Source organism: Pinus tabuliformis, chromosome 5_2, assembly GCF_031772625.1.
Source record: "Pinus tabuliformis cultivar Carrire ecotype Pingquan chromosome 5_2, CPIR1, whole genome shotgun sequence".
NCBI classification, from domain to species: Eukaryota; Viridiplantae; Streptophyta; class Pinopsida; order Pinales; family Pinaceae; genus Pinus; species Pinus tabuliformis.
The window spans coordinates 172,794,793-172,822,702 of NC_142306.1; the positions used below are offsets into that span (position 1 = coordinate 172,794,793).

Genomic DNA, 27,910 nt, shown 5'->3' on the forward strand with positions numbered 1-27,910 from the left:
TTTGAGCCTACATTAGCCCATCAACTAAAATAATGTGCAAATAACCATCTATTGGTGACAAGCCCACCAAACTAGTTCATAAATGAAATAATAAGCCTTCCAAGAGGTCGAATGATCAATAACGTATGTCGTTGGGCTAGCTAAGAGGCCTAATGAAGTCCATAAGTGTCAAAATGATGAGTTGGACTTCCAAAAGTAATGGAAAAGGGGTTGGCCCCTTGTTCTCCACATAATAAACCTGTGGTGCTCCCAATGGCTGTGAGAGCACACAAGTGACCTCATGGGTCTCCAAGTAAGTCGAAAATACTTGTAGACCATCTGTAAGGGCTCAGATCATGGTGTAATGATGCCACATTAGCATACAAGTCTTAGGTCATCTGTTAAGTGCATGGTACAACTGTGGGGCAGGTTGGGCAAAGGTGAACCAAGTGCATCTTCATCATCCAATAGATGAATCTCAAGCAATCTCTGAACATCTCTGGGGATCCATAGAGTGTTGTCTACTATTGTGGAGGCCCATGGCTCTCAACACACACCCTACATGTGCCAATGTAGCTCTCTGAACGGTTAGGACCCCGTATAGGGAGACCATACCCATGATGGAGACCACTTGCAATCCTGTATAAGATCCAATGCGTCCCCTAGCTTTCTAGTACAACAAGTCATCAAGGAAACCGAGTAAAATAGCTTACAAACCATGGACCACAAGTGGGGACTTCATAACAGCTTGCCCTACCTGCAATCCTGTATAAAATCCAATGTGTTCCCTAGCCTTCCAGTACAACAAGTCATCAAGGAAATTGAATAAAAGAGCTTACAAACCATGGACCACAAGTGGGGACTTCATAATGGCCTACCCTTCCATAATGGGCTTTGGCAGGTGCTAATGTCTCCAAGTTCCAAATGGGGTTAACCAAGTATCCCATTAGGTGGTTTCTACTTCTAAAGGGGATAATATGTCCAAGGTACATCCTTTAAAAGGTGGTGGCATGTGACAAAGAGATGAATGGAGTAGGAAATGAAAAGGGGCAGTCGCGGGCCATATGCTAGGGTACAAGGGTAGCAAGTAAAAGGGAAGCCCACACTTGGGTGTATAATGTATAGGAGGGAGCAATTGTGGTACATGAGGTGCCCCAGCCTTGATTTTTCCACCCTTATTTATATGCTCTTTGCCTTTTTATGATTTTTATTTAATTAATTGCTCGGGGCTCAAGGTGTAAGAGCATTATGTGTGAGATATAGCAGTGGATATCCCCTTTTAAGGTAGGGCGGTTCATCTCCCACCTGAGGTTGGGACAATCATTGGTTCCTATATGATGAAGGAGGCTCATAGAGCCTATAGGAACCAGGGTGATGGCCATGATGATAGGGTAGAGCTCATGTATTGGGTTTTTCCCACGTGCTAAATGTGTTTGTCCCGTCCATATTTTGCATTTTGTGGTACATTTTCCTGTTGAATGTGGCCAATTATGCTTTTACTTTTCTTTTGAGATGCATCAACCTCTACAGCATCATTCCAGGCTCGACCCAAGGTGTGGGCAAGGGGAAGGGGAGAGTTAGCCCTATGTGGACCCAGTGAAGGAATGTGGACCCATGTGTGAGCATGATGAATGGGATTATAACGAGTGGAAAGGGGGCAATATATGTGGATGAGGAGCGGGACCATGCAACCAAAATTAGGGTTTCCCATGAAATACCATCCCTAAAGCCAAATGGTCAGTAAAAGAGATCCCACGGGACTAGAATCCAAGGTTAACATCCAAAAGGGGTCTAGGGGACAAGAGCACAAACCTAGCCCATTCTTTCCGCCGAATCCCCCCATTAATCCATGCCCAGAAGTGTCCATGATAAGCAAACTACAATACTCAATTACCAAATGACAAGGCATACCTTTAGGTTCGGGAGGCCCACCTTCAAACATACAATCAAGGCAGATGGGGGAGGGACCACATCGTTGGCTCAGGTGGCAGAGAAATGGCACAACAAGCTAGTTGGTGGATGCAAGGGGTTGTTGGCTGACGACTAAGAACCATCTTGGAGAAAAGTTTTCTCCTCAGAATATCACCCACAAAATGGTGGGTAACAAGGACAAACGATTATAAGGGAAGGAAGAGTTGATGTGCTTTCAGAATTATTAACATTTGTAAGATCACCCATGTAAAGTTTTGTAATGTGTTAACAACAATGTTAACACCTGAGCCTTACAGGGTCATAATGCTAGGGTTCTACAAATAATATGTTACTACATCCCTTTGTAGTTAGCAGTTATTGGTAGAAATGTCTGCAGAATATTAGAAAAACTATCTAAATGTGAATTATCACTTGTGTGAGATTGGTATCACTTTTATGTATTACTCAAACTTTGAGGGCTTGAGGGATTCTGAAAATTTTGTCTTCTTCTATTTCTTCTTAATGTTTTATAAAATTATGTTGCTTATATGCATAAGCTCATTATCCTCATCATTTTGCACTTGTTGGCTCCACCTTATGTCATTAGTTCTTTCTCTATTGGTGATGAGGTCTTAGATTGAAAATCTTTCTTATCTTATCCTTTCAATTATGTGGTGCTACCAAAACCTTATCAGACACGACGGAGTATTCAGCTTCAACAATTCCACATGAATTAATGCAACTCCCTTGCTCAGCAAGTTTGCTATTTCTACATGGGAAAAAAAAATTGCTCATTTAAGGACCAATGCTTATGTTGGAGGGAGGAATTGGTGTTTTCAGGATTATTAATATTTGTAAGCTCTCCAGTGTATCAAGACTATTTATATTTGTAAGATCTTCAGTGTAAAGTTTCGTAATGTGTCAATAATAATGTTAGCTCCTGAACTTTACAGGGGCATAATTTTACAATCATTATTGGTAGGTATGTTCAGAAAAAATTTAAAATATTAGTCTAAATGTGACCACCGATTTGTGTGAAAACAATTAACTTCTACATATTGTTCAAACTTTGAGGGCTTGATATTCCTTGTATGAAAAAGTTTCTGGAAGCTTTTCTTCTTCTATGTCTTCTTCATGTTTAAAAAATTATGTCGCTGATTTGCAGACGCTCATTATCCTCATCATTTTGCTCTTGTTGGCTCCTTATGTTGTTCATTCATTAGGTATACTAGCAGCTAGATGCATTCATCCAGGCCTCAATAGTGAACCACTTCTTCCAAGAAGCTGCACATTGCACAGACTGAATTTTCTTCCAGGGCCTCCTACAAACAGTGGTCTATTTAAAGTTTCCTCCATTTGGCATCGGATGTCAGGAAAGCTAGTTGGAGCAGAACACTGATGCACTTACATTATTTGTATTCAGGATCTCAGTTACACTCCGTACATTTCTCTCTCAAACTTACTATATGCTCCTAGGGTTGAGTCCTCAAGTTTCAGCTCTTAAGCTTAGATCAGTGTTTTGCACTCCCACACTGTATCAACATTATTGTACACAGCAGACCCATTGACCTACTTTTGTGCTCATTTATTGGACATTAATAGAATTATCTTATCTATTTGTGACAAGGTTTCCGATAGATCATCCTTTTGATCTTAACCCTTGAATTAATATTATGTTGTAAAAGCCTTATCAGGCATGAAATATACTCACTCCGTCATATATCCCACTCCCCATTTATACACTTGCAAAACTTACTCATCTGGGGTGAAGAATGTGAAGACCCAACCAGGGTCTTCTAACAAAGCTAAATTTAACCTTTAATTTAATCATAGTAAGGAAAATAACACGTATAACACAACAATTATTTGAGAATAGCATATAAATGAAAATTGATTTACAGCATATTGAACATATAAGGAATTTGATCTGTAGCAATTTACATAAATAAAATAACAAACAGAGGAATCCCTGATCCGATGGTGTCATGTCCCCATTTTTATTCTTCTTCTTAATACAGCCAGGATGGATTTCCAGGACAATGGATGGCCAAGTCAGTGGAGCAGGTTTATGTCATCAGGTGTCCCAATGGAGTTTTGAGGAGTTTTTATCGGATTTGATGCCATTTGCTTGGCATATTCCATCATCAACACAGTTTGCCTTTCGTTCCGTTGCACTCCGACAACTTTCAAAAATCAACATTATTATTGAGCATAACTTAATTAATTATGCTCAAGGTGGCATTCCGGGGAGATTAATTGATGGAACACCTCAGTGTAATAGCTCGTTGGAACCGGAACGAGAAAATCTACATGATGGGACTTTTGGATGGGAGTTTCAGTGACCTGAGGAGACATGGTGGCCAATTTACCCTTTTCCTTCATTAAATAGAATATTTTATTTAAAATAAAAGAGGGAAAAGTGCTCCATGATTAAGATAATAATAAAATAGAAGATTCTAGAGGGGTCCATCAGATCTATAAAAGTGGAGGACGAGGCCATTGGAGGACATCTTGGATTGAATATTGTTTCTTGTATGAGAGGTTGAGAACCCGGTTCTCTACTCCAACAGTAGCCCCGGGACAGAAACCCTCGGGTAATTCAGTGAGAGTGGGCAAGCACCCATCTCTTCCCTTGGTGAATCCATTCAGGGTCCACAGGTTGCAATGTAATGTTTTTTAATTGTTTTGGAGGCCGATTTGTGGCATTGTTGTAGATTTGTTTGAGGCCAGATTATCTCAATTGTATGGGTTGTATGTGCACGTAAAACCCTAGTTATCTAATATAATAAGTCTGAGAGTTTTCTTATTCGTTGTGTTGTGAGATTGCAGTGCTCTATGTGTTTATTTTTACATGGCAATATTCTGTTTATGAATCCAATTTGTATCTGGAGTTTTTCTGTGTTAAAAATTCGAGCTTGTTCCAAATTTTTCTCATTTGGTACATTACAGTGGTATTAGAGCCTCGAACTTGGCTCAGCCTACGGGTTTTTCCAGTTTCCAGCTGCAACGATTATTGTCAGAGGGTTTATCAAAGACCTAGTTTCTGCAGCAAAATAAGAGCTTATTCAAAGAGCTCGACAAATTTTCTAACAACTATTCGACAAAATTTCTGAGAAATTGTTGGATGGATTCAACAAAATTGCCAAACATCTGAATTTTGTTTCCATCGCATGATTTCGGGCAGTATCTTTTTTGTGAGCAATTTTACCAAAGTTTTCTTTAAAGGGTCTGATTTATATATTTGTGAAGGCCGACGTATGCAGTTATCAAAGTCTGAAGGCCTGATTAATTAAGGTGGTCAAATTTTACTATTTGGTCAAATTATAGTAGGGAGTGGCAAACTATTATTTTGAAAGGGGCCGAGTTCGTGAAAGTCGTGCTCCTTGGCACCTAAAGTGGATCTACCCCTGCGACCAAAAATTAATTTCTGGGCAGGCGTTTCCCGTACGTGATTTTTTCTTTTTATCACACATAGACCAAATTCACCTGGCCTTTCAGCAGGTGCCATTTTCTTATAGAGGACAATGTCTTTCTAATTGGGGTCGAATTAAAGTAGCAAGCCCAATTTCCTTCAAAGCCGAGAAGGAACCAAAATCATCGAAAACGCAACTATTGGCAGAGGGACGAAATCGATTTTGGGCAAGGGTTTCTTAAAGGGACAAATCTATCGTGATTGCAGAGCGAGTGAGAATGGGAATTGATCTCTTCAACGCCAGCATCAGGACATTTAAATTAATCATTGTTGGGAGGCATCAATCGAGCAGCCGCGTCTAGCACCAACTATCGTCAACAAGATTTCCTGGGCGTAGTTTTTTTGAGCATGACCATTTATTTATCAGTTGGACATATGTATTGCAACAAGGGTGTTATATCTTCCATCGTGGAGACTGAGATCGTAAGACACTTCTGAAGCCGTGTTAGAGCCGCAGTCATTCTTGTTGGTGAAGGATTGATAGCGATCTCAAACATGTAGCTAATCAATCAGCAACGTGGAGATTCCCGATTTAATTCATGTAGCGGACCAAGAAGGAAATTTGAAGGCTGATTTATTGTGTCATTGCTACCTGAGGATCGAATTAATTACTACATTGCTAGGATATTGAAGTAAAGGAGCCTGAATTATCCAAATTAGTGGGAATTCAAGGTCAAATTACCCAAACCAAGGAAGAGGCACAGCTTGCAACTCCTAGATTTAATTTTTTATTCAGAAGCCCGAAGTACATCAATACATACTCGTGCGGTTAAAGTCTTGTTGTTGTTGCGTTGACAAAATGTTGTGTTGTTGCATTGACAAATTGATTCTTGTTGGAGGTCGAGTGGGCCTATGGTGGTTGTCTTTCCCTACTCAAAAGAATGATTGGAGGTCATCATTTTGCTCCAGATTAATTAATTCGTGAGTCCGCATTGTTATCATTATTATTGATTGGTTTCCAAACAGAAATCGAATTTTCTCATCATTTTTGCGAAGAAGAAAACCACTAGATAATATGCTTCAGATCTGAAGTATTTCTCGCACCTATAGTAGCCAAACTTGGGAGGACTGAGTTGGTCTCTAAAATCATTTTTCAGAGCATCTTGCCAAAGTAATTACAGTGGCATTCGAGAGCTGAACAATCAAAATTTTTGGCATTATGTCTTGAAGACACCGTGTAGGATTTGCATGGAAAAACATTGGTCACAACTAAAGAAGGGATCGAACCTCAAAGCCAAGTCACTAGTTGCTTGCTCCAAATCTAAAGTTCCTTATGGGCTCACATCTTACATACCTGTAGCAGCTTATTGATAGATGACGAGTTGGTGTTTCCAGTAGCATCTCATCAGTGAAGGTTGAATTGGTTTTCAAGGCATCTCCAGAACAAGTTCTGCTGAAAAATAATTATTCCAAGTTCATTCCTTAAAATTTGCAATCTTAATATTTCACTGATATTGTATTTCTGGGCATACAATAATTAGTTAACACTCACTATACATATCCTTTGAAGTAAGCTCGGAAGAAAACACTTACAGCGGTATACAATCAAGATGTTTGACAAAAGACACCGGTGGGAATTTTAAATTTAAACTAAGAAAATTGTTAAGGCCTGTAAACTGTTCAAATATTCCAACACATAGGAAATAATTAAGTATAACTTGGTCTAGTGTATAGTTAGGTAAAGTGTGATTCTTTAGTATGTACTTTTTGTAACTGACAATCCAACGGTCACGATATGTTCTAGATATGAAGTGATCTAACAGTTCATTCTCTCCTCGGTATTACCGACACTTGATCCATGGCTTAACACCCGATTGGTCCATGATCTCTATTTAAAGAGCATGGAGGGTCATTTGTAAGGTGACCATTCATGAGAGAAACATATGTAAATTTTCTTTCTTTTACATTAATAATATCCCTGAAGTGGCCACGTTGGATCGGGCTGTGGACTGTTTCCCTCTTTGAGGGTTTTAACCATGTCAAGAATATTGGTGTATTGATCTGTGATCTGTTTGTCAGCGGTGTACTTTGGTGTTCTATCTGAGGAACTTATCCTATAAATTCCTACATGGTATCAGAGCTATTCGAGGGTCGCATCTGTTGTTGATCCAAATCTAAAGTCGGTACAACTGCATCTGACTGACGTTTCCTAGATCTACTATTTTTGACAGCTTTCGGGCCGAGAGGACTGCTCTATTGTGTTAGGAGCATTTGTTCCAGTCAGGAACTTCTTTCGTTTCACACGAAAAGGTTTCTGGTATCCCTAGCTACGTCATTTTTAAGATCTGGAGGTATACAGTATTTATTTGCAGTTATAGTTATTTATCTCTTTGTTTATTTCGGTTTATCTCTATAATTTTTTTATTTACCAGATCTATACCTTTCATTTCAGCATATGCTCGTCGCCCTACAACTTTGTGCGATCTAGACAAACCAGAAACAGAAAAAAAGGATTTTTCTCATAAGCATGCTCTTTTCCACCGCCCCTTAGTGTGATCTCAGAAAATCAGAAACATAGAGAAAAATATTTAGTTTTTGGTCAAATCTAATTTTAAACCGTAAGGCTTGGATTACTTTTTCTTGTTCATTTTGGGTTGTGTGGTTTTTTTTTGTTTTGTAGGCAAAAAAGGGGTTTTTCAAGTAAGCACGCACTCCAAAGCTTCGGTGAGCGAAAAAAAACACCCCCCTTCCTACTTTCCAAAAATTACTAACCTTTTAAACTAGCTCACTTGGTCAAAAGTTACTTTATGAAAATAGAGGTCTTGGGTTCAAATCTTTCTTTTGTTGAGTTACTTTTTCAAAAAGCACATGTAACTTATGTTTTAAAGTTACTTTATGTAAAAGTGTTCTCACCCATTATAAAAAGTGAGTCACTTATAATTCTAAAGTCTCTTTATCTTTTATTTAAGTTACAATTTAGTGGATAGTTCATAAAGTACCATTGTAAAAGTGACTTTCACTTATTTATAAAAGTGGATCACATAAAGTAATCTTTTTTAAAGTGATCTAATTAGATTAAGTTTGGAAAGGAGGGATTTTTTTTTAAATATAACATTATAATTCACTTCCCAACATTCACGTAGTTCATCAACATCTTCAACAACTTTTTTTCAAAAAGCCATAACTTCATCCGGAAGCCGTTTTTTTTAATTGGCCTAATTTTTCGAGATCTTTCCATTGGAACACTTAGTTTCAGCATCTACAACTTCAGTTTCTTTTAAAATGGAAAGTCCATGCCTAGTTATTCTTGACAGCACCAACTACTTCCAATGGCAATCCTACATTGTGGATTGACTTAGAAGTAAAGGTCTTTATAGAATAGCCTCAGGCGAAGAGTCTAAACCTAAAGATGAAGATAACCAAGCCAAATTGGAAAATAAACAAGATCAAGCATGTGGGTTGATAGGGATGTCTATTTCTCCAAACCTTAGATTCCATATCGCAGAAATTGATACCCCCGATTGAGCAATGAAACAGCTCAATAAAGTTTTTGGAATTAAAAATGAAATTAGAGCCCGTCAACTTGAAAATGAGTTGCTTTCGTTGACGGTTTCACCCCAATAATTTTTCTTCCATTGAAGATTTTTTCTCCAAGTTCAAGACCCTTAGACTTCTCTTGGAAGGTGTTAAGGTTAAGAAAGAATATGGTAGCCTTATTTATTCCATTCTTACTAAATTAGCACCAGCCTATTCTATGTTTGTTTCCACCTTCCATTCTACTAGAGAAGCCTTTATTTCTCAAGGACAAGACTACAAGTCCCACTCTTTTGATGCCTTTTGTGATTCTTTAATAAGAGAACAAGAAAAACTCTTACATCTTGGTCATCTTAATACTGAAAATTCTTCTAAGAAAGCCTTAACAGCAACCAAATTCAAAGAATCCTAAGAAGTAGCATCCTAAAAAAAATGTTCCTAAACAAAACAAGGGTCCTAAGCATTTCGGTCTCAAAATGAAAAATCAATTCAACAAAATGATAAGGCAAATAAAAACAAAGGGAAGAAGACTGATAGACATTGTAACTTTTGTAATCGTGATGGCCGCTTAGAATCCAAATGCTTTAAGAAGATGGAAACCTTGTAAGCAGCCATGAAGAAGCATAACATCCATTTGGAGCACTCTTCAACTTCAACTTCATCTTAAGGAATAGCACTTTCTGCATGTGGTTGTCAAGCATCTCAGTCTAGTTATGCACTAAATGTATCTTCTTCTTCTCATTCTCATGAGTGGCTCATTGATTCTGGAGCTTCTGATCACATGGCCAAAAACAATGCCATGTTTTCTTCTTTAAATGATTGTAACACCAAAAATATTTATGTTGGTGATGATAGATCTCTTAGTGTTGTAGGGACTGGAACTATTCATCTAGACAATGGTCAATTTAATGATGTATTATGTGTTCCTACCTTATCCTACAACCTTTTATCTGTATATCAGATAACTCATTCAGATGAAAGTAAAACCGTCGAATTTTCACCTCATGATGTTGTAATTAAGGACCTAAGAGATCCTAGATAGATTTTAGCTACTACATTGATGATGATTCTACAAGGTTGTATAAGTTTAACTTTGGGTCATCAATTCTTCCCTCTGTATTTGTTGTTCATAATGATGAAGTGAGCAAACTTTGGCATGAGCGAATTGGTCATTTAAACTATCGCTCCCTTCAAAATCTATGTAAAGAAAAGATGGTGACAGGTCTTTCTACGGTATCTTGCAGAGATGATGTTTGTTCTACATGTGTACTCGGAAAACGTCATCGGGATAGTTTTGAAAAACGTGCCTCTTGGCATGCCTCAACCCCTTTACAGCTTGTGCATAGTGATTTATGTGGTCCACTTCCAGTTGTTTCATTCTCTGGCTACAAGTATTGCTTAACTTTCATTGATGATTTCTCCAGACGCACTTGGGTATACTTCTTAAAACTCAAGAATGAAGTCTTTAACATGTTCTTGGCCTTTAAGGCCTTTGTTGAGAAACAATCTGGATATCGAATTCTTATGCTAAAATCTGATAATGGCAGAGAATATGTTAACAACAAATTCATCAACTTTTGCACTGAGCATGCAATTCAATTGCAACATACTGTTCCATATACTCCACAACAAAATGGTGTAAATGAAAGGAAGAATCACACCTTAAAGGAAATGGATAATTGTATGCTTCAATATAAAGGACTTAGTCTTAATTTTTGGGCAGAAGCAATTAGCTGTGCAAATTACATAGTAAATCACACTCCTACTAAGGTTCTAAAGAATATCACTCCAGAAGAAGCATGGAGCTCAATTAAACCAAATGTAAGTCACTTTTGTGTTTTTGGAAGTGAAGCATGGGCGCATATTCTAGATGAGAAATATAAAGCCTTAGAACCTAAGAAGGAAAAATGTATTTTTGTTCGATATTTTGAAGATGTCAAATGATATAGATTTCTTCAACCTAAATCCAAAAATGTTATCATTAGAAGAGATGTAAAGTTTGCTAAAAATATATCGGCTTGCGAGCCTAGTTCGGCGGATGTGCCAACTCTCTCTATCCCTTCAACTTCTGAAAATATTCCTTCTTTAGATGATGACAGCGAGGATGACAATCCTCCCCAATGTTGCATTAATCGTTATCGGGATTAAATCGGCGCGGGGAAAAAATCATAAAAAATCGGAATTATCGAGAAATTATCGGAAAAAATCGTTTGGTACAAAAGTATTCATTTTTTTCAATTTTTTTAATATCTAAACCATCTACGACATAAAATAAATACATTGACACATAAATATGATAAAAAAACTAATATATAAGATGTTTAATATCATTTCTAGCGCTAAAATCACACATAACATTGAATCATGTCCTGAATAGTAAGTCCTGACTCCCGAGTCCCAACTCAGCCTCAAAATATCAACAAAAAATATGATAATGTATTTCATCATGTCATAATGTCATATACAATAAAATGAAAGTCTAATCCTATTGATTTCCTCTGCCCCTCTTGCGAGAAAATGCCACAACTTTCCCTTTCCCTCTAGATGTAGATGTTGGTGCTTGTGCTGGTGGAGATGGCAGTGGAGTCTGATGTGCTCTAGAAGCTGGAGAACTAGAAGTAGGAGCTATAGGAGGTAGACCACGTCCTCTTCTGGTGGCAGGGGTAGCCCGGGCAGGTGGTGTCACCTGGAAACATTACAATCTCCCAATCCTGAAATCCTGAAATCCTGATAAGTTTGCTGGATTTTAAATGAAATCTAAAATTCTACTTTCTCCATATGAAATCCAATGAGGCTGGAACCACCCTCAAACATCCTGAGTCATTTCATGGTAATGTTAAAAATTTAAGTAAAAGGATGAAAATGAAGATTAAGGAGAATGTCACCTTTACTTTAAGAATTTAACATTACCATGAATAGCATATCCATACTAGGGCCTAGACTTGATCATTAAGCTGCCCCACTCAAAAATTATTTGTTTCTTTCAAAAAAAATTGCATGAAAAAACCCAAAAAAGTTATAAAACTATGTTGTCGCGACCCCCGGCGATTTTAAGTTTTTATCGCGATTTTTTCAATAAAAATTGGCAAAAAAAATCCGGCGATTTTTTCGTTTAATTATCGCGATTTTATCGGCAGAGGGAAAAAATCGTGATTTTTTCATTTTATCCCGATTTTCACAACATTGATCCTCCCCCACCTTCTTGGGATCCTCCTTCAGCTCCTCAGCTTCCAAAATGGGTCTGTGCTACTCGGGATGCAGCAGGTGTTCTTGCAAGTGATTCTACAAATCAATGATAGAGCCTCTTCTTTACTGGCTCAAGCTTCAGCAAATTATGATCCTGACACCTTTGCAGAAGCTTCAGGCCATCCAGATTGGGACATAGTTATGAATGAAGAATATCGTTCATTATTGGCGAATGATACATGGGACCTTGTTCCTCTTCCAAAGGGACGAAAACTTGTTAGATGCAAATGGGTTTACAGAACCAAGTTTGGACCAAATGGAAAAGTTGATAAACATAAAGCTCGTCTTGTTGCTAAGGGTTTTTCACAAGTTGAAGGCATTGACTATACTGAAACCTTCTCCGCTATTGCCAAAATGAAATCTACCCGCCTTGTTCTTTCCCTTGCTGCCTCTTTCAAATGGGAAGTCCATCAAATGGATGTTAAATCTGCCTTCTTGCATGGAGAAATCTATATGGAACAACCTCTTGGCTTTATACAAACAGACTTCATCATTGTATGTCGACTTAAGAAATCCCTTTATGGTCTCAAGCAAGCCCCTTGCTTGGTATGCCAAAATGGATAGCTTTCTTTTAGATATTGGCTTTTCTAGGTGTCATTTTGACAATACTGTCTACACTAAGAAAGTGGGTAAGTCTCTTATCATTCTTGTTATTTATGTTGATGATCTTATCCTTACTGGTAGTGATCCCAACCTTACAAACCATGTGAAGTCCAGCCTTAAAAAACAGATTGAAATGACAGACTTAGGACACTTGCAATATTTTCTTGGTCTTCAAGTCTTGCAATCCAAAGCAAGTATTTCCCTTTCCCAATCCAAGTATGCCTATGATCTTCTACGCCACTTTCACATGGAAGACTGTATGCCAGTGCCTTCACCCTTTCAGTCTGGAGCCAAACTTTCAGTGACTTGTACTTCCCTTGAAGTTGATGCAACCTTATACGGTCAGCTTGTTGGCTTTTATATCTGACCCATACCCATCCTGACCTTTCCTTTGTTGTTGGCCTTGTTGCTCAATTTATGCAAAACCCACATGAAAGTCATTGGAAAGCAGCTAAACGAATGTTTCATTATGTTCGAGGTACAGTTCAGTTTGGAATTCATTACAGTGCAGAAGCATCTCCTCTATTGGTTGGTTTCACTAATTCTGATTGGGTTGGTGACCTTGATGATCGGAAGTCTACTACAGGTTATATCTTCACTCTTGGTTCTGAACCTATTACATGGGCTTGCAAGAAACAAAGTGCCATTTCTCTTTCTTCAGCAGAAGCAGAGTATCGTGGTGCCGTAGAAGCTAGTAAGGAAGCCCTGTGGCTTCTTCAGATCCTATCAGAGTTTGGCTTTCAGCAGCAGCATCTGACTACACTTTGGTGTGATAATCAAAGTGCCATTCAACTATGCAAAGCTCCAGTCCAACATCAGCGCAGCAAACACATTGAACTGCACATGCACTTCATCAGAAAGCTCATTCACGACCATGTTCTTGAAGTGCAATATTGTTCAACAGATGATCAAGTTGCAGACATCTTTACAAAGGCTCTCACAGAGGCGAAGTTTACTAAACTTCAATTTATGGTTGGAGTTAAGGAAGTTGTCACTAAGGGAGGATAGGCTCTAATGCCTCCTTCCTTCTCCTATTGTGTCATATTTGTACATCCTTCAATCCTATCCCAAGTTGTTCTTAAGGGGGGATGTTAGGATATTCCGACACATAGGAAATAATTAAGTATAACTTGGTCTAGTGTATAGTTAGGTAAAGTGTGTTTCTTTAGTATGTACTTTTTGTAACTTGTAATCCGACGGTCACGATATGTTCTAGACATGAAGTGATCCAACGGTTCATTCTCTCCTCGGTATTATCGACATTTGATCCATGGCTTAACACCCGATTGGTCCATGATCTCTATTTAAAGGGCATGAAGGGTCATTTGTAAGGTGACCATTCATGAGAGAAGCTTATGTAAATTTTCTTTCTTTTAAATTAATAAATTTCCTGAACTGGCCGCGTTGGCTCAGGCCGTCGACTATTTCCCTCTTTGAGGGTTTTAAACATGTCAAGAATACTGGTGTTGATCTGTGATTTGTTTGTGAGCAGTGTCCTTTGGTGTTCCATCTGAGGAACTTACACTATAAATTCCTACATAAACCATATATGTAGGTGTCTCTATTACAAATCTAGTAAACAAAGTATGTCGTTGTCATATGTTGCTATCAATGATGTTGAGAACATTGTAGAGAAATATTCTTGTTGAGAACAGTGTTGTCCACTGCCACAAGCCTTGAAATAATGGAGTATTTAAAACATCTCATGCACCAACACAATAGCACCTCCATGGGCTGCCATATAGACCAGAAAACAAAACTGAACATCAAACCTTTTTCAAGAGGGATTTAATGCCATTCTTCAGAAAGAAGAACCAAATGATTTTTAGAAGAAGTTGGAGATTGTGCACAAAATATTTTCACTTGGAACAAATCTGAATCACATGAGGGTCACATGGAAAGTTCTTTCCAAACTTGAAGAACTAGATGCCCTCCTTTCCAAAGTGAGCCAGCTAGAAGGGAAGAAATTAATTTGGGCTCTAAGACCAGCTATGCTTGCTCTCATACAACCCAAGTTTTTAGAGGAAACTTGTGAAGGGGTTAGGCTTCCAGTTGCATCTTGTCTCAGTCACATCATGAGACTGACTGCACCCATATCTCCTTATAATGATGATGTTATGAGGAGAATTTTCAAGTTGATAGTAGATACTTTTTAGGACTTGGACAACAGTGCGGGTCCTACATTTGGGAAGAAGCTTGAGATTGTAGAAGTTATGGCTGTAACTAGGACTTATGAAGTCATGTTTGATCTAATGTGTGATGGTTTGATCTTGCAGATGTTCCAATGCTTCTTCAGCATTAGGAAACATCATCCTGATAGAGTCATAGCACACATGCAGTCCATCTTGTCCTCATGTATGAGAGGTCATGATGCCATCTGTCGGGAGTTGCAATTTCGATTATTGTCTGTGGAGGAGAGAGCAGTTGGTCTCACATGTTGCTTATGGTCTAACTAAGAGGTTGGTTGAGCATAACATTGGGTTGTTCAGGAGACAGTTGACCAGGGAGGAGCAGCTCAGGTTTGGGGGATCATGCAGCAAGAATGACATGAGGAGGAAGGGACTTTGCTTTGTCTGCAAGGGACCTTGGAGACCTGACCACTCATGCTTGAGTGACGCTGAGGAGATGACAGATGTAGGGCAGGAGGAGGATTCTTCTTTGGATGAGTCCATGGGTTCATACGATGATACCTCTGAGGAGCACGAGCAGTCATATGGAGTTGATGACAATAGCCCAGATATGCATCCATGTGTGGTAGGGGAGTACAAGGAGCAACTGATTGTTCCCATGTGGGAAAGAGATCAGGGAGTAGATGAGTGGCTCATGATTCAGCAGAGAGAGCATATAGAGGAGCATGATTCATGGCGAGTCATTGACATCAGGCCTTATTCATATGATGAGCAATCCATGGGTCCTAGGAGAGACATTCAAGATAGTGTGTCACCAGTGATGAGTCAGCATGAGCAGCATATGATGGAGCGTGAGTCAGCTAAGGAGGATGAAACGCACAGTGTGCATGATGAGCCTTTTTGGGGAGCCAGTTGGAGGTTCATATTGAACCCGTGATGATGGAGAATGAGCAGCCACCCTTGGAGTTAGTCGTTGATGAGGAGCAGACAGATGTACAGACAGGTGGCAGGTTGACAATGTTAGCTGACACTTGTCCTCAAGAGATGTTGGAGTATGATAGGACAGTTTGGCAAGAGATTGGTGGATCGGAAGAGCGTGGAGTTTCCTATCAGGTGAGGGATATGGCAGTGCATCCATCTTTGGGTCTACCCATTGATGAGGTGCAAATAGTTGCACTGGCAACTAGCTGAGCTACAACATTTTCAGGCAGCAACCCTCTCTAGGAGTACATAGACAGGGATTGTAGCACAGTTTGGCTACTTGTATCCATTACAGGGAGAGAGGCAAGACTTTCTCGATGGATATTGTTGACCAACCAGATAGGGCAGCATGAGTTGAGCACATACCAGCATCGGCATAGTAGACTTGTTCCTTACACAATAGTCCATGACTTAGATTAGCAGGAGATCATGAGTTGTTATCCTATTGATGGAGTATCATTCTTAGTCAGGAGCAGTGTACTGCAGGAGCCCTTAGAGGTGGGGGATATTACATGCTCTAGTCGGCAGCAGAACGTGGGTTGGCCACTCATCAGTATCTCAGTGCAGCATTAGTATGGTGACACTGACCTTGGGGTATGCAAGGATTAGATTGGAGAGAGGTGATCAGCTGGTACACAGTTGGTAGGGCAGCATTCACAGTCGGAGCTACAGCACAGCAGGAGCCATGTAACATTAACGCTACTTCTTAGTGGCATTGGGATCCAGGTGGATCTACGAGCAGCAGGTTGAGTTAGAGATGAACATAGGATCTAGGTATTGGAGGATCCAGTCATGTTTCGATAGCTTGGAGATGTAACGTGGACAAGTGGTTCGTATGGGATCGAGCATTAGGTCTCAGTGGCATTGGGCCACCAAATTGATCCACAGATTCGGATTGCTTGAGGGCAAGCAATCTTGGGGCGGGAGGACTGTCATGTCCCCATTTTTATTCTTCTTCATAGTACAGCCAAGGTGAATTTCCAGGACAAGGGATGGCCAGGTCAGTGGAGCAAGTTTATGTCATCAGGGGTCCCGATGGAGTTTTGAGGAGTTTTATGGGATTTGATGGCATTGCTTGGCATATTCCATCATCAGTACAGTTTTCCTTTTGTTCCATTGCATTCCGACAACTTTCAAAAATCAACATTCTTATTGGGCATAACTTAATTAATTATGCTCGAGGTGGCATTCCGGGGAGATTAATTGATGGAACACCTCAGTGTAATAGCTCGTTGGAACCGGAACGAGAAGATCTACATGATGGGACTTTAGGATGGGAGTTTCAGTGACCTAAGGAGACATGGTGGCCAATTTACCCTTTTCTCGCATTAAAAAGAATATTTTATTTAAAATAAAAGAGGGAAAAGTGCTCCATGATTAAGATAATAATAAAATAGAAGATTCTAGAGGGGTCCATCAGATATATAAAATACGAGGAGACCATTAGAGGACATCTTGGATTGAGTATTGTTTCTTGTATGAGAGGTTGAGAACCCAGTTTTCTACTCCAGCAGTAGCCCCAAGACAGAAACCCTCGGATGATTCAGTGAGTGTGGGCGAGCACCCATCTCTTCCCTTGGTGAATCCATTCAATGTTCATAGGTTGCAGTGTAATGTTTTTCAGTTGTTTTGGAAGCTGATTTGCGGCATTGTTGTAGATCTGTTTGAGGCCAGATTATCTCAATTGTATGGGTTGTATGTGCATGTAAAACCCCAGTTATCTAATATAATAACGCTGAGAGTTTTATTATTCATTGTGCTGTGAGATTGCAGTGCTCTATTTGTTTATTTTTACATGGCAATCTTCTGTTTATGAATCGAATTTGTATCGGAGTTTTTCTGCGTTAAAAATTCGAGCTTGTTCCAAATTTTTCTCATTTGAGACATTACAGATGGCTTCTCTAAGATGCTCTTGTTGGCGCTTCCTGACTAAATTTACCACCCTGCCAACTAAGAATGTCTATCTGACTTCCTAACCCAGGAAACCTCAACAAGTTCCCTAGCCCTCTGAGCCCAAGTCCAATAGCAACTACCGTAGTGTATCCAAAATCAAAATCAAGCTTACAACCAAAGTCAATCTCCTCCATTCTCTACTTTCAAGCCCAGGGAACCTCCATAGTTCCCTAGCCCTCCAATTATTTCCTCAAATACCAAAAATAAAGACCAAGGATTCCCCCTTCTCCTTTCATCCTCCTTCCCTTTATGTCTCTCCCACTCATCCACCTCAACCACCTACCATTAATGCCATGAATAACCCCCATCCTTTTAATTTAATGACCTTGACTTTCCTTCCCATATCTTATCCAAAAATAAATTTGAGAAGACAACTTGGAAAACCTTTGGAAATGAAATATTAATATTTAATTCAAAAATAAATTGGAGGAGGCAATTTGTCAAACCTTGGGAAATGAATAATAATTAAATAATAAAAATAAAATATTAATATTAAGTCATTTCAGTAAAATAAAATTACAGATTCACAAGTATCTAATAATAGGTATATACCAATATTAGTTAATAATTATAAGTCAAGATTTTCAAGTTAATTAAACACTAATCAAGAGTAGTCATTAATCAAGCTTAACCATTTATTTTATCATCTAAATTTTAAGCTTTAGAATACTAGTGTATTTGTGCAAGGTGTGAGTATGTAGCTAGCATACGCATATCTTGTACGTATACTAATAATACTTATTAGAATTTCAATCAAGCAAAAAAATCAATCATTCAACAGGTAGGCTAAAAAGATAATATAAGATAATGGGATCAAGTAGGGCATTACAAAGAAGCAATTATTTAACAAGTTAAGACTGCAAGAAGAACCAACCTGTTTATTTTTCTTCTTTTTCTTCAGTTTGGTCGTCTTACCAGATGCTTCATCTTTAACAGCACCACCCAGGACTACAGCAGGTTCAACCTCATCAAGCTGAGAAACAATTCATAACTGGTAAGAAACATAATATTCTGGACTTATGTGACCAGTGTACATGTTTTCAGACAAAAAGGAGGAAAAAATTAATTTTAAATTGCATCAATTAAAAAATTCAAACATTTTAGAAGCAGCCACTCAGATTTTTGACATGCATAGAAAAGGTGAGTTCACATACTACATCAAGGTCCCAGAGCTCAATTTCAGGTTGCATTGTTCCAACAGCAACAAAATTTCCTGGGCATATCAATCATGCATATTAACTAACATGGATAACAAGTGAAATTGTAATCCTTAATTATCAAAATATCAAATTTCCTATGTTGCACATCATTCCGAAACAGTTGGGCAAGAAAATGAGCAAAGAAATTTTGGGGACAGTTGAAACTGCCCCCTAAATTTTTCAGGGGACAGAAAAAAAGCAATGGAAAAAAATTTATTAAAGACTGGTATTTTTGACAATTCTCAAAAGCAAATCAAAAGAATATTCAGAACTCCCGAAAATTACTATCTAGGAATTTTAAAAATCAAGCATGATACATCATACATGATAAATACATTATACATCACATATACCATTCATGATTCCCAAAATGACAAAATGGGCACTCAACAATTAAATCATGAGTGCAGACTTCTTACTGGTTTATTTGTGTGCTTAGCAAACCAACTACAACTCTCTTCTTGCCTTCAAAACATGTGAAATGGTTGAAAATTGATAGGGTGGCAATTTCAATTGTTCAGCTTACAGTTAGTGCTGTGGTTTCATTTCCCCACTGTTTCTTTTTGCTTTATTTGCTAATCTGGCCCCATGAAGGACCACTCTTGGCTGAGTAGGTGCTAAAACAGGCCAGAGAGAGAAAGCAATTGAGGTGAGTGGGTTGTCTCTTTGAATGACACCAAGTAGTGCTTTGGTGCCTGGGATTTTACACTTAGTGTTTGCTAGCTTTTGTTGTAAAACTCACTAGTCAAATCCAAGTCATATTGACTTGACAAGTCTGATGTGAGAGTCTCGTAGTTTAGGGCCAGTTGTTTGAACTTTGTCTATAAAAAATGGATAAAACCCCAAGACTAGTGCCTACCCAATATGGGGGAAAATGGAGTTAAAATGCTGCATGCATGGATTTAAGAGGGCAAGTGCATAAATATGTAAGGCAAAGAAGGGCTGCTATAAATGCCACAAATCAGCCTTAGCTTGTTCAAAATTACTGAAGAAAATTAACCTTGGAGAGCTAAGGTTGCCATTTTTATAAAAAATTATGAAGAGGATGTGATCACTTTAGGCAACAATCTAGTTTGTTATATGCAAACTTAATATACCAACAATGATCATACAAGGGATTATATCCTCACGTTACACTATCTGAATGGTAGATACTCCATTACAAGGCCTTCAAAACAAGTTACAAGGGTTTCCTGAAGCAATAGACAACATGCAAAAGAATTGCACACACTAAAACCTCAAATAAACTAAAACCAATACCTCCTGTTAGCTGTCGAATGCTCCCTAGAAGAAAAGTCATAACTTCTAAAGATGGGAACGCCTAACGAAACTACTAAGAGGGCCACCACCTGTCACCTAAGTGGCTCACTTCTCACTTTAGGCTTTTTATAACCAAGCCAAGGGAGGAATCCCTTGGGCTAGTCCTATGGCTGAGAAAGGATCTAAGAACCTAGAACCAGGAAAACTAACTCATGAGTGAATTTCTTATGGATATGAAATCTACTTGCTGCTTGCAATGCTAGCCGAAATAAGTCCAAAGTTGGACAAATCGAGTAGTATTAGAAGCAAGGACAAGGAAACTTCAATGAAAGGGGGTTTAATGATGATCAAGATTTTATTTGTTGATTAGATGTACCCAATTTGATGAAGTGTTCAATTACATTAAAATTTAAGGGTCAAATGAAATGTTGAACCTTGTGGTGTGATTGTAGAACTTCTAAAGTAACTTCAAGTGTTAAATGTTCAATCATGTCATCCTTGTATTAATGTTGCAAACACATGGCTGATTTGCAAACCATTCAAGATAACACATCCATAGCTAAAATAAATTGTTCAACAAAGCAATTAATTAAACATTCCTTTTTAGTGCATAAACTGTTTGAGATTATTATGTGAGATGAACACTACATACACTGTAAGGAAATTATTAGTGTTAGTGCTCCCTTGAAATTGTATTAATCATTAGTCATAAATCAGTAATCAAGAGTAATAATATCAACCATTGTTTTAACAATGCCATCAACACATCAAGTAATATAAATCGGCACCAATTATGAGCTTCGATGGACTTATCACTGTGGGTTGCATTAGTGTTATCTTAAGTGAACATTGTAAGAAAAGATCCATTCACCATGTACTTAAAGAACCACAAAAATCTGGCTTGAAATGGATAAAATCAAGACATATAACAGCTAGAAAAAGGCAATTAAAGTGTTGTCACTTCATATCATACCATGCATAATTGTTTATCTGTGTTCTTTATAAGAAATAAACATTATTGATGGCCATGGAGTTAAAATTAAATGTTCAGCTTAAGTGCTTAGCAAGGAAGATTCGTCCACGAAAAAAAGACATCTATAGCCATGCAAGAGAGATCACTAGTTAAAAACAAAGGTAAAACAAGTAACAGAGACACGGCGCTCTGATGATGCGAACGTCCCGCCTGCAAGAATTCTGATAACCCTAATCTCTGCATTCCTCTGACCTTCTGAGCTCGCGCCGCCGGGCTCCTTCTGACTTCCTTCCATGGCTACACCTGCAGGAGGGGTGGGATCCTCCCCCCCTCCTTTCACAACTCCAGCCTCTGACAATGACCAGACTGCAATTCCTCTGACCCCTTCTAGCGATTTCCCTGAAACTGATCAGGGAGGAAAACGGACAAATAGCGAAGCGAATCCCTCAGCACCAAGTGATGCGACTGACAAAGAAAAAGATGCGCAACAAAAAGCCTCTTCGTCACAGCCAAAGGCGACCTCGGCTACCTGCATCCCGAAGGCTGCAGAACGAATCAAAGTTGATCTTCCAAGTCATCGCATTAACGGTGAGATCCAGTTCATGCAGGATCATGCGCTAATAGGCAAGTTTCTTGGATTTTGGCCAACTGAAAAGGCGTTGCAGGGATGGATAGCTTCAAAGTGGAAGCCTAAAGGACAGGTTACCCTGCAGCTTGGACCGAAAGGCTTCTTCACAGCCATTTTCCACTATGTGGAGGACAAATCTCGCATATTCGAAGGAGGCCCGTATTTTTTTAACTCTTCAGGGCTTTATCTCAGGGATTGGAAGCCTAGGTTCAACCCTGACAAAGAAGATTTCAGTTGGGCTCCAGTTTGGATACGTATGTATTCCCTCCCCGTGGAATATTGGAAAGAAGACACGCTAGCAGACATTGGCAATAAACTAGGGACCTTCATCAAAGTTGCTGAGGAAACAAAAACCCGCAAATATACCTCGTATGCCAGGATCTGTGTTCAGATGCACTTGACCAAAGCTCTCGCCGACTCGGTAAGTCTCTTTCACGATGATTTTGAATGGACCCAACCTTTAGATTACGAGCATATCCCCTTTCGCTGTCGTAAATGCCATGAACACGACCATCTCTTTCGAGATTGTCCTCTGAACTCGCAGTCCAAATCTTCAACCAATGAATCCAATAAAGACTCTGAAGGATTCATCAAAGTTCTGAATCGCCGTAGGCATGCCAAGAAAAACCAGGCAGTCCCTGACAGCTCCATCAAATCGGACACCCAGAACAGATTCATTTTGCTATCTTCTCCTGATCCTCAGGATAAACCAAGCTCTGAACCACAGGAGAATCCCTCCTTGCCCTCATCCTCCCATGCTCCCATTGCCCCCAAGCAGCCCTCCTTTCCAGTTACTTCTTGCCCCTCAACCAATCCTCTTTCGGATAATAAACTAGTTTCTGACCCCAGCCCTCACCCCTCTTCCCAGGGGAAATCTGTTCTAGAATTCAACCAGCAGCCCTCGGCCATGGAACTAGATGCAGCTCTTGCCCTCAGTTTACAGGACTCTGCAGATGTGGAAGACCAGAGTTCCCCTACCATCATGGAGGAAGATCCGGAGCATGTCAGCCTGGATGGTCTAGATATCTTCAAACTAGAAACGGCTTGCAAACAGAAAGAATATAACTCAATACCCCCTTGGCAAATCGACAGGCTTGAAGGAGTCTTAATCAAAGCACAGCACAACAAAAGTCTTGGTATACAGGCAGGAAGCCCATGGGACGGAAAAAAAATTCTCAAAGAAACTAAGAAAAGGGGGCGCAAGACAGACCTTCAAAGGACTATCATAGTAGGAGAAATACTTATGGAATCAGGGCGGTTCCCTAAGTTGACAAAGTTCTATAAACCCAAACCCCATTGTCCATGAAGCTCATCTCCTGGAATGTGAGAGGACTCAATAGCCCCTCAAAACACCGCATGATAAAAAACTTGATTCAACAAGAAAAACCGTCACTAGTTTTTCTTCAAGAAACAAAAAGCAACAACACTGCTATAGAAAGAATTCGCAACAAGATCTGGGCAGGCAGCTGCTCAGTTTCAGTCGATGCCTCTGGGGCTTCAGGCGGATTAGCCATCTTGTGGAATCCGCAGATTCTCACTTTATATGACTTTCATGCCACCCATCACCTCATCCAAGCGTCCTTCCATCTCATTGGCACAAACATCCATGGGCATCTCTCAAATGTGTATTTTCCGCAGACTCTTCAGCAAAAATTAGATCTTCTGGATACTCTTACTATTCTCAATGCAAACAGGCAGTTCCCCCTCTGGATCGGTGGTGGCGATTTCAACATCATAAAATCGATGGAGGAGAAAAAAGGAGGCAGAATCAGGTTAGAAGGTGACAGCAATGGTCTCAGAGAATTCATACATAACAATCAACTCATGGACATTCAAACCTCCAATGGAGTCTTTACTTGGACCAATAAGCGCAGGGGCACACATCATATCGCCTCTAGGCTCGATAGGTTCCTCATTTCGGATAATGCTATACATCTGGGAGGGGACTTCCATGCATCCATAATACCCCAAGGAGGATCCGATCATTGGCCAATAATGTTACAATGGTCTCGGCCGGGCACTCGAAGCAATAGACCTTTCTGATTTGAAGCCTTCTGGCTCACAAATCCTAACTTCAAGACAGTGGTAAGTGAAGCATGGCAATCTTTCATCCCGCCGGAGGGTGCCAAAATGTTCCAATTCCAACAGAAATTAAAAAACTTAAAACAAGTTCTCAAAGTCTGGAATCGTACACAGTTTAACAACATCCTGGAGAATTGCAAAAGGCTGGAACAGCAAATGAATGTGCTTCAGCAAGCTCTCATCCTGGAAGGTAGGACAGATGAGCAGACGCATCAAGAGCAGATCCTCTGGAATCAAATTGAAGCCCGCAGGCAGCAAGAGGAAATTCTTTGCCGTCAAAAGTCCAGAATTAGGTGGCTCAAGGAGGGAGAGAAGAATACCAAATTCTTCCATAAAACTGCCATCCAAAGGCGAATGCACAACAACATCGCATTCATAAACAATCAACAAGGGGCAAGATTAGAAGCACACGAAGACATGGAGAAGGAGTTCAAAGATTACTTTCAGGACATTCTCAGGGAGCCTACAGGTAACAGAGATCATGCAATTAGAGCTATCACGCAGCACATTCCCAGAATCATAACGGAGGATCACAACAACAAACTACTCCAGTCCACTTCACTCAGGGAGGTCGAAGAAGCAATGGCCCAACTCAAAGACGGCAAGGCACCTGGGCCTGACGGTTTCACGGCCAATTTCTTTCATGAGTTTTGGGAGCTCATCAAGACAGAGGTATGGGAACTAGTGGAGGAATCAAGAATTATGCACTGGATTCTTCCCTCCCTCAATGCAACCTTTTTAGCGCTGGTACCTAAAGGTGAAGAACCAAATAAGCCTGATAAATACCGACCGATAGCACTGTGCAATGTCATCTACAAGCTCATCTCAAAAGTAATAGCGAACAGGCTCAAACCTCTCCTTCCTCTTCTCATTTCTCCAGAGCAGACGGGTTATGTAGAAGGGCGGCAGATCATGGACGGTATTATTCTATCGAATGAGGTAATCCACTCTCTAAAGCTTCTCAAAAAACCAGGTATGATTCTAAAGCTGGATCTCTCAAAAGCTTTTGATAAACTCAGTTGGAATTACATTCATAAGATGTTATTAGCTTTTGGCTTCAATTCAACATGGACCAGATGGATCATGAATCTCATTTCCTCTCCCAGCATCTCTGTCCTGATGAATGGTTCCCCATCTTCGCCCTTCCGCCCCTCCCGTGGTATCAGGCAGGGGGATCCCCTATCCCCATTCCTCTTTGTCCTAATGGCAGAAGGGCTCAGTAGACTGCTCAAATCAGATGTCTCCACCCATGCTTTAAAAGGAATTTCCCTCCATGGTCTCAATCCCCTTTCCCATCAACAGTTTGTAGACGACACCATGTTATTTGGCCATCCATCCTCTCAAGAGGCCACTGTTTTCAAATCCCTGCTCTCCCTTTTCTCTGAAGCCTCTGGCACCTCTATCAATGCTTCTAAATCTCAGCTCTTCTTTTTCAACACTCCCCCTTCAACTCAAAGGAATATTGCTCGAATTCTGGGGTTCTCTATTGCCAAGCTTCCTTCAAAATACCTGGGGGCTCCTCTAGCTGATTCAGCCATCAAGCATGCTTCTTGGAGGACTCTCCTAGACAAATTAGAATCAAGGCTTTCGTCTTGGACTTTTCGCTCTCTAAATATGGCTGGTAGACTTGTCTTGATCAAATCGGTTCTCCAGGCCATGCCTTTGTATCTTTTTTCCATCATGGCAGCGCCAAAATGGGTCCTTAAAGCAATCCGCAATCTTCAGCGCAACTTTCTATGGGGCTCCTCTGGCCTGAACAGAAAATGGGCTCTTGTCAACTGGAAAGAAGTATGCAAAATCAAATCAAAAGGTGGGCTGGGCTTAAGGGATCCTCTCCAAAGCAACAATACAATGGGAGCTCGTATATGGTGGAATTGGATCTCCAAGCCACATTCACCATGGGCGAGACTCTGGCAAGCAAAATATGCCCCGGGCAGTCAATGGAATGATCTTATCAGAATCAGCACAACAACCCAAGGTTCTCTGATATGGAATGCCGCAAAGCTCCACAGCGCTTTCATTCAAGAGCATAGTTTTTGGGAAATTCACTCAGGCACCACTGCAAGGTTCTGGGAGGATTCATGGCAACAACTCCTGAAACTGGCAACTCTATTCCAAAAGCCAATATGGCAAGCCTCCATGCAGCAGGAGAACCTCACACTTGTTCATCAATTCTGGCAGCAGCACACGCACCATGATTTCCAAATCTGGAAACCTGCTAGCCTCTGGCAGACTGATTGGCAAGGAGAAACACACACTGAAATAGATCAAGAACTCAATTACAGAAGAATTCGATACTCAAACCAGCAGGACAAACTAAGATGGGGACATACGCCTAAAGGAACATTCACCACCAAAGAAGCCTACCAATTACGCTACTCATCCATCCAGACAGACAAGGATCAGATATGGGAAAAGGTCTGGCAACCAGGAGTATGGCCTAAGGTCTCCACTTTTTCATGGCTTTTAAGTAAAAGGCACATACTCACTTGGGACAACCTGCAAAAGCGTGGATTCATTGGCCCATCAAGATGCCCAAATTGCAATCTCCACTCTGAAACCATTAGACACTTAATGGAAACCTGTCCGCTAGCAACGCAACTTTGGGAGAGAATTGAAAAATGCAACAGGAGATCGGAAGCTCGGATGGAAGATGTTACAGAAACCATTAGGAAATGGACAAAGAACCCTTTTAAAAGCCAGCTTCTTAACTCTCTTTGGAGTCTAATACCAGGCTTTCTTTATTGGATTCTCTGGAAGGAAAGAAATTACAGAATCTTCAACAACACCAGCCGGCCAATTGAAGCTCTGTGGCTCCTCCTAAAACAAAATCTTCAAGAAACTCTAGCCATCAGAACCTGGTATGACACGGATCTGCCAGAATCTCCGCAGGAATGTATCATTCTGAAAGCTTGGAATCTGGACCTCTCCTTTTTAGCCCAAGTTAAGGCCCGTCCTCCAACATGCACCGCCTCTCCACTATCCTGGTCCCCTCCTGCAATTAACTCTTACAAACTGAATTTTGATGGGGCAGCCAAAGGTAATCCTGGGCCGACAGGATTTGGAGGAATCTTCAGAAGCCATACAGGGGCAATACTGCATATCTATTATGGTTCGATTGGCAAAGACACTAATAATGCAGCTGAGTTGGAAGGACTTTGGAACGGGATCTGCATTGCAGAGAAAAATCACTTCTTCCCTTTAGAGGTCGAAGGCGATTCATTCATCCTTATAGCAGCAGCCAACAGAATACAAGCAGGCACTACAGCAGTCAAGATAGCATCCAGCTGGAGATTGCTCAGTAGATTGGAATCATTGGAGGAAAAGCTAAGAAATCCCCAAAGCATAACCTTCCAGCATGTTAGAAGAACAGCAAATCAAGTCGCAGACAGATTAGCCAACCAGGGAGCAACTCAGCAACTTCCTTATTTCTCAGGATCCCTTGAAATGGTAGATGATGAACAACTCAAACAGGATTGCACTTCTTTGGTGCAGAAAGATATCTCTCTCCCGGATGCGGGTGTTTGAATGCAATGAAGGTACGAAGGTGGCGCTTCACATGGGCAGGTGTCAGCCCATGCACGCCACGAGGTACTTTGCAGAACTGGTGAGCTGGTCTCACACAAGGCTTTTAATGCCGGTCCTTAATTCCTCCATCCGCCTCTTGGTTAATTGTGCAATGGCGCTCCATAAACTCTGCGCTCCTGCGGCCTCTTCGCACTCCTCTGCGGTCTCTTGGTTTGATGTGCTGTGGGTAACTCAGGGTTACTCAATTACAGTGCCTAAATCCGTCCCTGTTTCAGGCACAAGAGTGTTTCACAGGCATTGGGCTCTGGCTCAAAGGGCTCACGACTTTGTTGGTCACTCCCCTCCGTGTTTCTGTTCACTCGTCAATCCTCTGTACATCGCAATGCCGAGAGAACGGCCTAGGATGGGAAGCAGACGTGGTGGCTCCCGTGGACGTGCCACCTCTCAGAGGTCCGCCCCCATTTCCCCCTCTTCCTCGGTCGAGCTGGCACC

General features: G+C 40.4%; 1 protein-coding gene across 2 annotated transcripts in view; it reads right to left on the bottom strand.

Moving 5' to 3' along the window:
* Positions 1-27,910, bottom strand: part of LOC149158099 (uncharacterized) — a 278,922-nt gene that overhangs the window by 133,649 nt on the left and 117,363 nt on the right. For both annotated transcript variants that reach the window (XM_089436121.1, XM_089436120.1), the window contains exons 8-9: positions 18,903-18,961; positions 18,623-18,721 (exon numbers count right to left, since the gene is read on the bottom strand). In XM_089436121.1, coding sequence (XP_089292247.1) covers positions 18,623-18,721; positions 18,903-18,961 — 158 coding nt within the window. The remainder of the gene's footprint in view (positions 1-18,622; positions 18,722-18,902; positions 18,962-27,910) is intronic.